At 40.3% G+C, this 17,884-nt stretch overlaps 2 protein-coding genes across 3 annotated transcripts in view; both read left to right on the top strand.

Moving 5' to 3' along the window:
- Positions 1–17,884, top strand: part of LOC106650231 — a 111,973-nt gene that overhangs the window by 33,773 nt on the left and 60,316 nt on the right. Inside the window, exon 2 of the mRNA XM_014368153.2 lies at positions 8,389–8,486. The gene's annotated coding sequence lies outside the window, so the exon portion shown is untranslated. The remainder of the gene's footprint in view (positions 1–8,388; positions 8,487–17,884) is intronic.
- LOC106650616 lies at positions 14,500–15,466 on the top strand. 2 transcript variants are annotated; one of them, XM_014368745.2, is made up of 2 exons: positions 14,500–14,819; positions 14,891–15,466. In XM_014368745.2, exons 1-2 carry the CDS (start codon positions 14,733–14,735, stop codon positions 15,245–15,247), a joined length of 444 nt encoding a protein of 147 aa, XP_014224231.1. In that variant the 5' UTR covers positions 14,500–14,732; the 3' UTR covers positions 15,248–15,466. The 2 variants fall into 2 exon arrangements, with proteins under 2 accessions (XP_014224231.1, XP_014224232.1); XM_014368746.2 differs by having other exon boundaries at positions 14,907–15,466.

The following is a 17,884-nucleotide window of genomic DNA, read 5'->3' on the forward strand; positions in this document are numbered from 1 at the left end:
TATGTGGAGCTTACCTACGCGTACTGGAAAAGTTATAATTTTACCCTCAGTTTCAATTTTAAACTTCGTGATTATCAAAAAATTTTGCTGAGAAATATTTATATAATAGGGGTTTCATTAACTTGAAGTTAAAACGCAAAATAGAATTATATATATTTATCGCCATTGCAGTTTTATATAACGCATTCAGCAGTCGAGTTGATTGAAGAATAATATTTTGAAACGACTAATTTATATATTTAACGCAACGAGAGCATCTACATTGTACGCGCAGAGTCGCGCCCTTCCGAAAGCACTGCGCTAATAATCATTAGTTGTAGTCGCGTCAAAGTGACGTTTTCTCTCAATACACTCGCGTAAATATATATATAGAGCAACTTTAATGCAAAGTTAATTTATGTCTATCGCTTGAATTCGCTTGTCTCGCGCGCGCGCGCGCACGGGTCCGAATTATAATTAGCTTGCCGGCTACACGCGCACAAACATTATCCTCCCAAGCGCGCGCACCGTGTTAATTAATAATTCAATCGCATTTTCTAACTTATTTATATATTTTATGTAATAGAAATCATTATGGACAATAAAGCGCGTGCGCGCCACGCCACTGCGAATAAAATGATCCAATTTAATCGCGTGCACGCGCGCGGTGCTCTCGGTAATAGAATAGCGAGTGTTTGCGCATGTAACATAAACAATAAGTCGCTCTGGCCCTCTTGTAGTCGAGGGCGGATACACAAATTTCGCGGTTAACGCCACAACGTCAAGCCTAGGGCACTGCGCGTCGACTCGACCGGGTGATTTACGAGCTTCAACGTCGACAAATGTGCTCGAATCTAAATTTCATCGTTTACTCCAGCTGCTTCGAACGCACGGCATACATTACCCACGCCCTTGCGTTAAAAAATACGTATATTATCTATAATTTTTTATGTATAACATGCTTACGTGTATTTGCGGGAAAGTGAAAGTAAAAATTTTCTCTCTGTGACCTCAGAAAATGTAAATCCAATGCAGCTTGGCTTACATTTGACTTTTCTGTACATGCACATTGATACGGAAGCTCGAAGACCGTCAGAGAAGTGTACATAAAAATTTCTGTATGACATGTACACTTACAGAGCGTACGTTGTACATCAGCTATGTGCGCGGAGTAAGGGCACATTTACACATACGTGAGCATGAAAAATATCCTCGGTAAAAAAATCCGCCAACTTTCGCAGCATTATGTGGCTGCATGAAGGAAAGAGTGCGATAATATTAACGACGCCTTGAGAAGCGGAGTAATGCGTACGCGCATAGGTCCATAGTTTACGATGGTAGCGTGGAAAATCAAGGAAAATATTATAATTATCGTTGCCTATTAATTTTCACCAAGGAAAAACGAAGCACAGGTGAGCTCGAGTAGCCGGAGAAGCAGGTCGTTGTAAATTTAAACTCTCATTTCGAATTCAATTTTAGTAAAAGTACACCGCGTTCCGCCACGGCTAGAGATGTTGTATATGCAAAACTTTCTTCCGTACTACTCGACTTATAATATTCCGATTTTTACGCGCTTAGCCTTGTTTACCGTGGACTTTATTTTTATGCATACAGATATATTTACTCTTGGCACACTGTTGATGCATAGTTCTGTAGTGCTGTAACTGGAATATAGTACGGAACTAGAGTTGGAGTATTCATCATCTATACATGCGTAGGGGGCATGAGAATTTTTCAAGAGTTGAATTTTCTGAAAAAATATCGTATTCAACATTTTTGAGCGACGTACACAGAGCAAAATGTTCGTGTAATTTTTTTTCGAAACATCCCATTTTCCACACTCAAGCTCTCGGGCATTTTCCATGTGAAGTGCGCTACCCCCGTTGCTGCAATATAGCATGTATAAATATATACATCACGGCTCTCACCCGTGGGAATTGAAGTCGCGTCATAGTTAATGGCATTAAAAAATCGCTCAGGAAATAGTCGTGTTGTCGCAGAGCACAATCAATTTCCATACAAATACTCAAGATACCGCGTGGAAGTCTAGCGGCATCAGTCACAAATGTATAACTGTAATTCACCGACTCGCCGCGTATTAATATCATATACATATAAACTTGAAGCGGGTCGTGGAAGAAAGGAATAGAATACCTATGTATATCCGCATTCACACACAGAGGTACACTTGGAAAATTAACCGAAGAGGTACTCTATTTGCAAATAAGCTCTTGCTGTTATACCTATGGAGTACGCGAGCGACCTGCTTAAAGAGAGAGAGAGAGAGAGAGAAAATCTTTCTCTTCTGGTATATCGCCGTGTGTGTGCGTCAGTCGCAGGTTCACGCACACATACGAGTTATAATTTCCAGCCTTTATTTAAACGCCGCGGCGCAGTGCAGTATATAGTATACCACGCTGCGAATATTAGGGTCGCTGTTGCTGTTGCTGCTGCTCATGCCTGTTTCGTTCTGCCACTCGGAGCGAATGATTTATGCGGTAAACTAGAGAGTTAGATAGGCGTTTTGTTCGCCATTCCCAGACACTTGCACCTTCTATATACGCCGCGCTGCACACACACATAAACTAGGTGCGTGTGTAAGCCACTGCTGCACGCTCTCTCTCCCTCTCTCTGTATGTATGTCAATCTCATATACAGTCTCAAATGCTCGTCGCGGCGCTCGCTTTCTTCGTATTTTCTCGCGCGCGCGCCGAGTGAAAATTACCCTCGCGCGGAGTCAAGAAAAAAGACGGCTACTCGTTTAATCTGTATAGTCTGCCGTGCGCTATATAACTATTTCCTTTCTCAAAGCTCTCGGTTCTGTTTACTTGCGTGAAATGTGCACTTTGCCGCGCCATCTAGCAGCATTACTACTTTGCGTGCCGAGCTTATTCTTCTTCGCGCTTTTCGAGATGTTATCACTAGGATTTAACGACCCTTGTACAACTGCCGCAGCCGCCACCGTCGCTGCTGCTGCTGCTGCGCAGTGTCTCGACGCTCGAGGAAACGAGAGCAAAGCAAGAGAGAGAGAGAGAGATATCGCGATGAAAAATGCGTATTTATGCTTTAGAAAATAAAAGCAGATGCAGCGGCAATAGGACGACGCTCGTGCTTGCAAAATATCCTAGGATCAAAAACAAATTCGATGCGCGTAGCTGTACATTCGAAAGAGGAAAAAAAATCTAGGTAATTTTACGATATGCCTCTGTAAAAAGGAATAATGCACACGCGAGTATGAAAAATAAATATTGTTCTCGCGCACGCCTCTATAAATTATTAGATGCTTTCTTCTCTGCGTATCGTCCCCTACATTTTCTCACGATCTCACTTTTAGCGATGCATCATTATGAATAAAGTATCGAGGCATTGAAAAATGTATGCGTGACCTGAAAAAAAGGTCCTCTCTATGTTTAGTCTCGGGGCAAGTCGAATCTAGCTTTTAAATCAAAAAAATGCAAAACGAGCGGCAGTGAACTACTTTCGCGAGCTTCTATTCCGATTGTAATACGAACGCACACTCACGAGCTTGCGAGAGGGCTTTCGTATTCTCTGTGTGCTCCATAAGCACGAAATTCCTGTACATTTATTTCGCCGCATGTATATGAAAGATATACACTTCTGAAGGACCTGACGAAGCGGCGGTGCTTAGCGACGCGTGTCACGCTCCTCTGACATAATGTGTGACGCGTTACACGGAGACTTGAACACGTGTTCGCGACTGCTTATATACGAACCTGTGTACATATACACGTCGCTGTATTGTATTACAAACTTACGCGCGTGGCAGCAACCCTGCCGAATAAGCAAGCAGAAAAGCAGCAAAGAAACGAGGCATTTACGGCTGCACTGTGAGAGAGAGAGAGAGAGAGAGATGCCAAACAGACACTGGGAAGAAAAAAACTAGTCAAAAATATCTTGCAATGTGAACAACTCGCTAGTTGCAAGATCTATAACCGCCTTACATACATTATGATGTGCACAACTCGTGTGTTGTGATAATGTAGCTGTATACTACTAGACCTTTTCTTACATTATCTGAACCGAATTTCAACTCTTCGTCTATTATTTTGAACTTACTTCTTGAAAAAGAAGAGGAAAATGTTGTTGGATATAGCCAGCGCACAAGTTATAATTTTATCGAATTGTCGCGCTCTGGTTTAACAACGTCGATGAAATTCATTTGAATATTTCGGGTATCGATTTTAGATATAGGGCACACTCAAATAGATATATGCAGAGTACGTTTATACTCTATATAGCGAACGTATAAAGGATTGTTAGAGTCACAGTAAACAAGATTAGCAGACTTTATATCTGCTGCTCGCGGTTTGCATTCGTCAAAATTTTTGTTTTCGCGCTCGCGCGCATACTGCACCGCATCGATATCTTTTACTAATTGGTCGCGTTAGCTAGTCATTATGGATGCCCAGTCGACCGGCCACGCGCGACAGGATCGTTAGTTTTAATTGGATAAAATTGAATTTAGTGCTATGTTTTGGCTTAAATCCTCTTTGACTAACAACTTCGAGCAGCCGCTAGTCCGCCAAGTTTCTAATATTGTTTGTTAAGAGAAATTAAAGCTCGCTTGCGACATAACATAACTTTACAGGCAACGCGAATTAGAATCTTTTTTTTTTTTTGATTTTACGAGCGTAATACGATTAAAAGGATTTTTCCTCTCGATGTGTGAAATCGCTCGTGTCTGCTTACACACTCCGCAGGCAACGTATGGACAGTAGCGATGTCAGCGCATCCTTGTGCGATCGATCAATTACAAGTCAGCGGAGCTGTAACCCATCGGTATAAACAATAAGAGAAGCGTGTTACACGCACGTGTTTATCATTCGCTCAAGCTCGTTTATATATACACAGAAACGTATGTGCGTGGGTGCATGTTTGTGTTTGTTCATCGTCGGAAATGTGCTCGCGCTCGATGCAAGAGAAAATCCGGTTGAAAGCATAACACCGCGAACGCGACAACGATCCATTTGAACGATTGCTTTGGCTTCGAGTGCTACTGCCAGCTTCTGTACTTTTGCGCGCGCTCGCCTGTGTATGTATGCGCGCGCGTGTGTGTTTACAAACAGTTACGTGGATGTTGAAGTTTCTCCGGAATCTATATATACACGTATATATGATGGAGCTTAGAGGTTTCAATTTAAATTAATATTTCGAGTCTGCCTGTAAGCGATAAAAGTTCATTGGTAAGACTTCATGATCGAATGTATGTTAGGCAATATTTAAGGGTAGCGAGATAAAAGCTTTCGCGATAGCATGCAGGTATATGCATATTCGAAGCCTTCAGCTGAGGAAATCTAAATATTGTACTTGGCATGATGTAACGTTATTTTTTTTGCTGACGTCGATCTCGAGATCTAGGCACTCTCTTTCCTTCTTTTGGCAAACATATCCTTACGATATTATGTTGACATTATAATTCATTTTTAACGAGGCGTCTGACAACATCGACTTCGTACCACTCGTAATTCGTGTACTTACACATGATTACATGAACTCGATTAAGAGTGAATTTCTCTTGAATTTTTTCTCGTAAACATACATTTATTAATTTAATTTATAATTTTACGTTGGGTATGCAAGAAGAAATAGCGAATTTACAAAGAAGCCATGCCTATGCAATACATTATACCAAACAGCGAGACTCCTGTAGAAGCAAATAGTTGCAGCGAACACAGGCAGCAGTTTTCAAGTCAGCTTCGACGCGAATGTGTACAAGAACGAAAGGGAGATACAGACAGAAAACGAGATGTTCTATATATATTCGTGGCAGTAAAAAACAGCGTACGGAATTAACTTTACGATCCCACGACAAGGAGCGTCGCGTGTCCAAGAAATGCGAGGGAAATATATATAATGGAGATGAAAAAAGGGAAAAAGAAAGTAGCAGAGCTGCAATGAAACAAAAAAGAGGAGTTGCAGGCAGGCAACGTCAGGTACAGAGGCCGAGTATCGCGAACACGCAGCAGCGCTACACGTCTGTAATTGTCAAGTAGCAGCTTTATGACGACTACAAACACTTGGCATGTCCAGATGTTGTATGTATGTATGTATATAGGTACACGTCTGTGTGCACGAGTATATATATACCGCGTCAAAGCCCTTATCGACGTGTCACATACAAATCATTCGATCCAGCTCACGTTGTATATACACCACACACGGCACGCAAGCGCCAGATTATAGTGGATGATGTGCCGAGGTACGTATGTACACATACACAGAGATCTCGTGACGTCCCGGCCTCAAACGCCACATGAGGATCTTTGGCGCAGCCAAGATATTCCACTCGATTTCCTTAAGAATTCGAGAGCTTGCATGTGACAAGTTGATTTTTTATCGCGAGATTTTCATCTTTAATCACATTTTTTTAGAGCAAGCTGCTACAAGCCGATCACTTTATAAGTACCTCCATGAGGAAAACAATTTTGGTGAATTTTAGAAAAAACATAAAATGCGTCGAATAAGAAGGATCAAATAATAAGAAAAATTAGTTCAAAAACTACGCGATTAACTGCTGTCGCGTTTTGAGTGGGGTTAAATTTACGGCGAAATGCATCTGAACAGTCTTGATATTTAGTTAGGAGCTCTAGGACGTAATCCAAACTTTCAGCTGGATATAATTTTGTTGTTTGCCAACTACACCCTGTACTACTTTACAGGAAAGTTAATGAGCCATAACGCGAGGTAGTAACTCAGCAATTATTCCCAAAAACTTCTTGAACTTGAAAAGACAAAAAAAGGGAAGGTTAATTTTGATAAACAACTGCAACGTCTAAATAGCTCAGAAACGTAGATTCGAGTGGGTATCAAACCATTGTAGAAATTTCCGAATATTCGAATTCGTTATTAGCCATGTAGAGATCAAAGCCAAGAGGGTCAGTATCAGCGGCAACTAAATTAACTTGTCCCTAAGCCAGCCAATTATCTTCGCCTTTCCTGTAATTGTACCGACAAAGCCCCGAGCCTGTGCTATTCGGAATAATTACAAACGCTTTGATATCAGCTCCGTTACCTCGACACTATGTATGTTCTATTGAGTGCCCCCAAAGTAATGAATTTCTCGCGCTAAAAGTACAATTAAAAAGGGAGCGATGATTTTTTTCCAATCATCTGTGCACTTATTACGTGAATGAATACTCATTACTACTTCGTTAACTTTATATATTTGAAAATGAAAAATTCATAGTAATAATCGAAGTGGTCTGTGTATTTTTTTTCATTGCAGAACATTTGTGCGATCCTTAGGTTCGCGACGCTGAGCTATACATGACACCTTGTGATAAAATCGCATAACGGTCCGTGTGGGCTATTAGTATTTCAGTTATACAGCAGCGCTTATGCGTATGAATTTTAGTACACGCGCAGAGTACAGCACGTTTGGGAGGTATCGAAGCTCGTACGCGTGCATTTCCGCGTGCTTGCAATGCACATGATACAGGTATTATAACGGCGTGTTTTACGCGGGCTGTTTTGCCCAAAACTGATATTTCCCGGCTTTATATTTCGATATATTATCCTTTATTCCTTGCCAAGGCAGCTCACGATCTCTTGCCTTATCCCCCCTCACGTATAATTGAGATTTTATCACTGTCTGCGAACTAATACCCGCGCGGCGGGCCCCCGCGTCTAGCTCGTTGGTAAGCTACTAAAAACACACCATACAATACCGAGGCTCTTTTGATGCAAAATGTTATTACAGTCAGCCTGAGAATAAGGCTAGAATTCATAATGTATACTGCACGAGCGAAGGGGGGGGGGTGCGTGGGCGAAGGCGCTGTATATCATAATGACGTGCGCGAGTTACATCGGGCGCGAGCGCGAACGGAAAATTGTTTTTCTTTGCTACTCGCGCGCAGCTCATGGGCGTGTTATTATAATACGCGTACGGATGACCCGAGAGGATTTCTTGCCCCGTTATTAGTCTTTACGATACGCAGCTGCAACTTTATATTTTTGCATTATATGGCACCTGTTATAAGCGCGCGCGTATTTAGAGGTGTATATAATGTAGCCAATGAGCTCGCCTGCAGATGTGAATTACGCCATGAGTCAAAAGTTTACGATACTATATTAAAAGCGTTTTCATTAGCTGATATTAAAATTTATAATATGTATTATTATTATCATTATTGTTATTTATTGACAAAAAATTCCTTTCCTCATATAATAATTACAAAAAGAACCTATAAAGATCATGTATGCCCGTACAAAGGGTTGGTCATATAAATGGTATATTTCAAATTAAAAATATATAAAATAATACAAATAAAAATATGAAAGTACATAAAAAAAAATATTTACTCCAGGCCATTCCAAAAGCCCAATAAACATAAAAAATACTTGAAATACGTGACATAATCAACATTAACTTTTTATCTTTTGTTTCAGTTATTTATACTTCATCAATAGGGTGCAAGGGACAGTGCAAGAGGAACATTTTCAAATGATGACTTTCAAAAGCAGATTGAGTTTTTCCAAGGAAATCGGTGAGTTATTTTCTTTTATCATTGTTATTATATACACACACGATCGTGAACAAGAAAATATGAAAACCATATAATACTTATAAATAAAACGATCTGTTTAGGACTTTGCGTGGCGCAATATAATGCAAGTTATATCTTTAGCGAGAGCACGAGCGCATAATCCCAAACGCGCAGCCCCAGAAATCCCCAAGAGATATTCCTCCGATGCATCTCGTGTATATTTCCGAGCTTTTGAATCGCGCCGCGTGTACAGCAAACGCAAATACATAACGAACTACGTACTTGCGCAGTTAACTTTGCCATACCATCAATTCTTTACACTGGCAATAAGTATAAGTTTGTGTTGCGCGCTCGACAACATCTTCCTCGCTCGCTGCACATTAGAAAGAGAGAGAGAGAGAGAGAGAGAGAGAGAGACTCAAGATTATTTCCTCCATAAAATCTCTCGACACTACCTCTCGACTGTCGCGCGAGCTAGGGGGGGCTCAGCGACGACGAGCTTTTCTTGCGCAATACGGCAAATGTATGTAGCTAGAGTAATTGTTACGCTAAGGTAATAATGCAAGAATCATCGCTACTGAGCTTCGCGCGGCGAATCATTTGCAAGGGTGCGCAATGGATGTCGAGCGGCTGCTATGACTTTTGGCAAAGGTCGTTATTAGCTAGGTGGCGTCGTAAAATGTCGCGCGCTACTACCGTGATACTTTTGCTGAAAAAGCATACCCCAAGCACATGATATGCAGATATTTCGTTGCAAGCTCTCTCTCTCTCTCGACGTTTTATGGCGCGATATATGCACGCTGCAATATATATATTGCGCCATGCCGTACTTGCCGCGCTCCACAATGTTATGCCAGTGTTATTATATAGGCACTCGAGACCTCTCGAGTGATGCGAGATAAGGTGGCGGTACTTTTTGCTCGCTTCTACGCGCGTTCCCATGCAGTCTGCAACGAGAATCATCGTGTTATTGGACCAAAAAAAAAAAAAAGAATCAAGGTTTTTTTCCCCTCTTGCTACACTCGGAATATTGACGAACTCAAAGCTTTCTGATAAAGAAACAATTCCAGACGACGACGGTGACGATGTGCTGCTGCTGCTGCTGCTGCTGCTGCTGTAAGCCGTTACATAAAAGGAATCCAATAATACGCCGCTCGCTCGCGCGCACATCAAAGCTGCCTCTCTGACTCTCTGCAAGTTCGCTTATTACCTATGCGTGCACACGCGTGTTACTCGTACATACATGTACATAGGTACATACTTCGCCTCGTCGCGAGCTATCTCGTTGGCGCGCGCGCGAGCGCGAGAATCACGCGCTCGCTCATTGGAAATTCGTGCGGCCGAGCTTATCTCTGCGGAAATTTACCTCGATTTAGAGCTCGCGCACTAACGCACACCGCAGCGTACCCACACATACGCAAACTCGCAAGTTGAGGCTGTTATAGGCTCCGCGCGCGGCGCCTCCTAGTATATACCGCTACTGTTGACGTCGTCGTCGTCGTCTTCGCATCGACGTCGTGTCGTGAATTCCGTATTATATGGATGAGGATGATAGCTGCTTGAGACGATATACAAGAGAGAAGTCGGCCGAGCTTTCCATAATTCAAGCTTAACTATATATCGATCCTTCGCTCGCGATGTCGTTATACTCTCGATTAAAGCCTTATGTGCGCCAGGCAGAATTTTACTCCGTGTTCGCGAGGTGCATTTGGCAACGGCTCCGCACTCGGCTTTTTCTTCGAGATAGCTCCGCAAAGTTGATCCGCTTACTCGGGCGTCACGTGTGTGACTTTTTATTTACTCGATATTCACTCGTGCGTAAATATATACATAAAAACTTTCATTTTATTATTATTTCTATAGCCGTATACATGCGCACGAGTCAATTAGTAGTTCGATCGCGATCGTGCATGAAATATCCGATTATCCCAAGAGCGTATGTAGCGAGCTAAAATTGAGTATAGGTCAAGCTGGTAAACACGGGCAACGCGAGTATGGAGCTCCAAGCTGCGGCAGAATTAATAGATATTTTCCGTATGAACTATCGTTGAGGCAGCGTTGCCTTTAACGGGAGGTATAGTATTTTTCGCAAAAATTTTCGATTCCTCTTTTTATTGTCTTATTCGATTCTATATACATTCAAGAGTATTCAGTTAAAATTTTAAGCCAATCGGAGCAAAATTACCCAAGATATTGCCATTTTAACGCACGTGCAAAAAGGAAGAAGGACTGGACCTCAAAATCTTTAAACGCGTTTCCTGAACAATAGCATTTTCAAAGACGGTGTACATCATATCTCAAAAACTTATTGACCGATCTTTTTGAAATTTTACACCGTTATTTATTAACTATTTTACAAGGTAGTGGCGTTGAGATATTTTCATTTTTGGGAAAATTTTCATTTTTTTTTCAACAATTTTCCGAGAAAAAAAAGTGTACTTTTTCGATTTTTTTCCCATTTTTTCAACTTCAAAATCACGCCAAATTTTCAAAAATGAAAATATTTTTAAAAACTCTACGTCAGTACCTTCAGAATCCTCTAAACTAATAAAAAAATGTCATTAGGCTTGTTTCTGATGATTCTGCGAGGAGTTGTCGTGTACACCGCATTTTTCGACGTGTTTTCTTCAAACCGATGCCCCAGGCTCATTTTTCAATATTTTTCAACTAAAATTTAGTTGAGTACTCTTGAAGGGATGCTTTTTAGTGTACAAATCGATATTACTACATTTTCATCACTAGATTTCGAAAAATAAATCTCAAAAATGAGCTAAAATAACTAAAAATTAACTATACCCCCCCCCCCTTAAGTATACTAAGGCTGAAACGATCACGGTCTGGCGGAATTTGAGTAATAAGCAATATAATTCTAAAGAAAATACTGACTTTCTCCCTCAGCTCCTCCGCATAAAAAGTAAAAGCCGCTCACGACTGTATCGTATATTTTTTCCAACGCTAATGAGGTGAGCTTACGTATATACGATTTCGCCTGCTTATATTTGCTCATTTTCTGTGTTTTTACTTAACAATCAGTCGCATAGGCTTATTTTGCGTTTTGAAATTGTGAAGCTTCCTCAAGAAAGTTTTTCCTATTGCAATATTGTCATTACATCCATCGACATCAAATTAGTTTGAGATGTAATTATTTTTTCCATGAACTTAAAATTAATGATAACATGGTTTTTTTAACGAGAAAAATGAGTTACCCCCGTTTAACACAACAATACGTTTTTTAAAGTATTTAGGGAGTAAAAAAATTATTCATTGTGTGTCGAAGATCTTCACAGGTACCTACTTAAAAGTGTGCTCTGAATATAAACGTTTTCTACACTCTTTAAAAATGTTGATATACTCACGCTAGCCAGTTAGAGGCTTTTAACTTTTATAATAAAATACTTTTTCAAACTTATCTGCGCACGGACTTTATTCTCTACATTTCTCTTTCTGCTGATGAGCGAGCGCAACCGCTTGTATATAAATTCTTAGTTAAAGTAAGTACATTATTACAATATGTACATATATATCTTACATGCTCATGGTATAGCTTTATGCGTAAACACTTTGCGCATTATTCGCGTATATGCACGCGTGAAAATAGAAGCAACCGAGCTTAAACATGTTCAACTCTTGCCGGAGATAAACAAAGCAACTGCGAAAAGAAAATACATCTCGTATGCCGAAATTACCATTTCGCTGCTAGTATTGTTACAAGAAAATCTTTTGTAATGTATTTCTCTTTGAGCAAGTATTTTTTTAATGCAAAAGCTGTTTCCTCCGACCGCTTCGGCAGTCGGGGATCTTCTGTTTTTTTTTTTTTTTTTGTATAAAAATAACTGTAACGGAGATGTTTTTGCGATGTTGAAGATCAAAAGCGATTTGGTCGCGAGGTTGCTCGAGCTAAAGTATTCGTGCAATAAATACGCGACAAACAACGCGGGTCATTTATGCACACAAGGAAACAGAGAGATAAAAGCGCATCCGCGGGCCAAAGAAGTACGCCCGTATAGAGCTAGCGCGAGTCGTTGCAGAAGGAGTTTTTTGTTATTTCGCAGATAGCGAAATGACTAACGTGTATAGGTACGCAGTCATACGCGTATCTAGACGCACTTTTACCGCGCTCGCGCGTATACCTAAAGCAGATATAGCACAATTGGGCTAGAAGTTCATTAGAATTTCCATTAGACTCGCGTCGTGACGTTCGTTCGCGAGACTCCGCTGCAGTCCGGGGGAGGGCAAAGTCGTATACGAGTATAACTGCGCTTACCGTCTATGCTGCACCTACACACACACACGCGCGCAGAGTCACTCACGTACGAGTCAGTTGCTTAATTCATTCGTTATACAGTTGCGCGAATGCGTGTGCCAGCGACGCCGCTGCAAACCTCCCTTCCTCTTTCGCCCAATGAATATAAATTCTAGCGACATTAATACTATTCAAAAGCTCACCCTTCCCCTAGCTAGAGAGACTGAGAGAGAGAGAGAAAGACTTAATCCTTGCATATATACATATCGGATGCAAAACAAGAGACTGCACACGTACGTACATACGTGTACGGCGTATCTGCTTTGTATGTGGTTGTATTTATGTATATATGTGTACTTGCATTACGAAGAAGCTGCTCCCGTGCGTCTGCTGGAGCTTTCCAGTTTTATCGCGTACAAGTATATGTGCGTGCGAGTGCAAAACTTGTCTTTTGTAAGTCAAATGCACTACTCGTTTTTTTTTTTTTTTGGCTCGCATGCGTACGTCAGTACCGGGGCGCTGTACAACTGCTTTTCCTATACGTATAATAAGTGAATGCTGCACGAGAACGCGCACGAATGTATATTCCAAAGCTACTGCATACATTGTCGCTGCGCTGCACTTTCTTTTATGCTTGTATGCATGCGCACTTGCTGCACTACTGCTGCTGCTGCTTTTCCACGACACGAGCAAGCCCGAGTGATAAAATAAACAGCAGCAAAAGAAATGCCGATTCTTTCATTACTCAATTATTGCGGTACATTTTCGCCTGGTATGTGCGAGCTATGACTTGTATGACGTTTGACGTATTTTGAATGAATTAATTGAAAGCTTCACTTGACAGCAAACAAACGATTGCCACTCGTATTTTATGCGCATATTTATTTGCTTTTCTGAAATGTTTATAACACTAGATTTTATATAAAAACATTGCTCATTGCTCAACTTTTTTCATTCTGCTCTTTTGTTATTAAAAATTATTCTCGAATTTTAATATCACAGATACCTTCATAACTTGACTTTATTTTTGGTTCTATTTTTGAAAGTAGGTAAAAAAAGGGAGAAAAAAACCTCAAGTACGAATTTTTCATGCGTACATGACAATCTTTATATACTATGCGTATCGTGCGAGCGGGGACTTTACTTTCGAAAAATAATTTGAATATTATGTTAATATTAAGCTACTACATATTTTCGCTGCTAGAGCTCTGTTTCGTCTGAAAAATTATTCTTGCAAACATTTTTCAAAGCTCCGTGTGTATCTTTGAAAAAAATTCCCTTTTCTTAGTCTTTTGTTCTCTCTTACTCTCTCCTTACTTTTCGTAAACAACAGTTCAATTTTACCGGTACAACCTCTTGTTGACTTAAATCGGCCTTATAAGCACGTGAAAAGCCTTCGTCAAAATAACTAGCCAAATGGGTCGATGGCCGGAGCATAGAAAGGTATAATTGCTAAATGGAAGATCGTTCGCTCCACTGTGCGGCGTAACAACGCATTGCTTCTCATTAAAATCTTGCATTGAATTTAGCCTCGTAACAGCAGTGGCAGCAGCAGCAGCAGCATCTATATATTATCTCAAATGCACGTGGCCGGATGAAGTAGGCATTAGCTGGCACTATTTACGCGTACGTGCGTGCATATACACGAGTCGCGGAGGAGTGTGTCATCGCCTCAGAAAGGATATAATTTATTAACAAGCCACAAAAGAGGCTCGGGCGAGAAACAATGTGAGGCTCCGACTTGGAATCCCTCTTTACGCGTCTCTAGTCTCTCTCTCACTCTCGTACTCGTCGTGTAATTTAACCATTATTTTCGAGTGAAGCTACTGCGAAGCTGCTGCTGTACTGCACTGATGATGATGATGATGCAACTACAGCACTCCCTTGCAGTTTCCCGCTACCACAGTGTACTAGTGCACGTGAAGCATATGTGAAGAGTAGATTTTCCACGCACGAGAGACGCTAAAAGACTTTCTTATTTACATATAGGTATACGCTTGCACATGAGCGAGCTCGCAGTATATTTATATAGATCATGCGAACGGAGTCACTTGACAATTCAGCCTTGCAATACCCCCAGCGGATTACACGTAAATATATATAATAACGTAGATTGTGCCCGGCCATTGTTAGTTCCAATTTTATTATTAACCATTGTTAGTTTCAATATTGCACAGGCTTTTGTTTACTAAACCACTTGATTCTGCGGAGAGAAACGCTTACACCGAGCGCCAGCGTTGCGATGATGCAACATCATAGCCAACGCTACGACCACAACGCCAGCGCAGACTGCCCGGTCTGTCCCAACACGGTCGAAAACGCAGAGCACGTTTTCTTCAATTGCATCCGATTTGAGGAGGGAAGAGAAAAGCTCTATCGCCAGCTTCAAGAAGTTGCCAGGCCAGAAAATATCGTCCAGCTCATGCTAGCAGACGAAAAAAACTGGCTCGCGGTAGCCACCTTCGCCCATTCTGTCATAACAAGTCTGAGAACCGAAGAGATGACCAGAAGAAGATGACCGGACGACGCGGCATGAAGAAGACGAAATAACAAACAGTGCAAACGTGACGAGCTCGGTGCACCAGCCCAGCCTCTCCCCGCGAAGTAATGCCCAACGGCGGTCCCGCGGGGGTCAAACAGGGGCTGAAGGAGATGTCGATGGGCCTTTCATTCTTCTTGTTTTATACACCATATATTTCTTTCTCCACCTTTTGTCTTACATAACATATGTAGCAAAAGCCCGCAAATGTATTGTAATACATTTTTATTTAAATAAACTGAGCCCATCGCTCCCATCAAAAAAAAAAAAAAAAAAAAAAAGCGTTGCGATGAATTTGTCTTTATGCATATCCTATGCTACGATAATATGCCGATGTTCGTCTCCATTCCGATGTTGAAACGAATCCTGTCCAGCTGTAAATAGAATGGAGCCTCGTAGTAACAAAAAGTTATACATTCATGCGAAATTTGCAGCAGTTAGAAAGTACGGAATTTGTTCTATTTTTTTAAGTACATCTCGGTACAGAAAGATGATTATCTGAGACTTGCGATTTAATTGAAGATATGAAATTCACTCACAATGTAAATGATATACAATGTAAACGGTATAAACTCGGCATTTTAAAGTGAGAAATGAAAAAAATTGAAAATTTAAATCAATATAGTCAACGCCAGACCTTGTTTGAAAAATGAAAAACGCCTCGCTGTACCCTCACTTTTATCCTCTTTTTTCTTTCTCAATTATCTTTTCTCCCTTTCTCTTTCTTTTTTTTCGTCGATGCACTAATACATACGAAATCAGTTGCCATACCGCCATCCACACATATTTTTACCTCTGGAAGATTCAATAAAAGGCGAGAGCGAAAGATGAGAAAGAAAGGGCAAAATTAGTATGCCCGCGCGGCGTGCAAAAAAGTCGATCGACAAAAATTAAATTCTGAGTCAGAGTTATAATGGCCAAACTGCGACAGAATTAAGAATCATGAAGGGACTAGATTTTTATTTTCTAATACAATGTGCGTTTTGCTGCCGCAGCTATAATTTGGAAATTGAAACAATGGAAAATGATGAAAACAAAATATAAAACGATCGAGAAACAATTCGAGTTGTATCACTATATTTTGATTGCTTATAATGGAAGGATAAACACGTTAAAAATGATCACGATGTCTTTTCATAAAACATAAAAATATTCGGCTTATACTACTTTAAAACAATTACATGGTCAGTTATTATACCAGAGAGTATGAACTAGACGGCTGATTTTTCGACGAAAGAAATGAATATTCGTAATGCTCAAGTAAGCAAACAAATTAGAAGCGATTACAACTACATCCAATTCGTTTCGTAGATTTTAAACTCAAAAAATATATATACATACAAAGGTGTATGTATGGGTGATTTCCGCTGGGACTATGCGCCTGACTTTAGAGATAGAAACCAAAAGTACGATTGGGTATGATAATGACCCGAGCCATTTCTGCTGGGATGAGAGAGATAGAGGACGATTTTCCGGATAATTTATTGTTATATACGATTTTGCGTAATTAAATTGCTTAATTAAGTAGCTATCTAATTTTGGTTTCACGCACATTTACATCGAGAGAGTTAGAGATAGAGCTAATGCAAGGCTGGAAAATTATGCGTTTCCAACATTTGATTAAGTCTCGCATGGTTGTAAGTGACACAATATATTACTTTTATTCACACGGAACAGCAAAAATATGCTGGCACAAATACATGGTATCGAAAAAAGAATAATTAAAGCTGTTCACTTATGCAGAGTAGAATTGTATAACCTATTTTTTCGGAAATTTGTTTTCTTTCGTAATTTAGATATTTGTAGCGAAGAGTCTCAAAAGTGCATAGTTCCACCATAAAAAGGGTAACACAATGATCTTTTACATGCTAAAACACGATTGTACATATTATTTCTAATGCAATGTTGAGGTTTGAAATTACACTTTGGCGCACGACTTCGAATTACTTTGCTTACAATACTTTCCTCAAGTCATTGCAAAAGCGAGGCAAGCGGTGGCGAATCTTTTTCAATTTTTGCTCGCTTATTTGAGACATCAGAGCTCGAGCTTTTGCATCATCATTGAGAGAAGGCGCGCTCGTTTTTGAAGTCTTACCCCAACGTACCCACCATCGCACGTAAAAAAGTTTTACCTTAAATATGCTTATACCATCGTACACGTATATGTACACGGATTTCTTTATATAAAAAGAGGAAAAGAGCGCAGCGTTGAAAATGTATGCTATTATGACGTTGTCGTTGTTTTTCCCTCTACCGTGCACCAAAATTCGTAAAACGTTGGAAGGAATTTAATTTTTCTTTTCTAAAGTTTGAAAAAATTGGTTTCTAAACTTTTATGGAGCGAATAATTTTTGAACTACAGTTTTGGCTTACGCACTATTTGAAATAAAACTTATTTAGGCTTGTTAAGCTTAGAGGATAAACTCGTAAAAACAAACATCATAATCGCAACTTACTAGTAAATTTAGTACCTAGGAAGTGAAAAAATAGAAAATCTCAGATTACGTGATTTCAGCCGAGACTTCATTCTTTTAGATTATACCTTTTCATGCGACTATATTCAACTCTCGCGTGTTAAATCCCTGACCTCTGATTTGTAAAAAGCAGATCTTTTTA

This window comes from Trichogramma pretiosum, unplaced genomic scaffold, assembly GCF_000599845.2.
Source record: "Trichogramma pretiosum strain Unisexual culture from Peru unplaced genomic scaffold, Tpre_2.0 scaffold4, whole genome shotgun sequence".
In the NCBI taxonomy this organism is placed as follows: Eukaryota; Metazoa; Arthropoda; class Insecta; order Hymenoptera; family Trichogrammatidae; genus Trichogramma; species Trichogramma pretiosum.

Excerpts from the sequence above, each read along its gene's own strand:
- LOC106650616 (XM_014368745.2), top strand. The coding sequence starts at position 14,733 with ATGAGCGAGCTCGCAGTATATTTATATAGATCATGCGAACGGAGTCAC. Across the intron at positions 14,820-14,890 it reads ATACCCCCAGCGGATTACAC|TTTCAATATTGCACAGGCTT; the intron begins GTAAATATATAT and ends AACCATTGTTAG.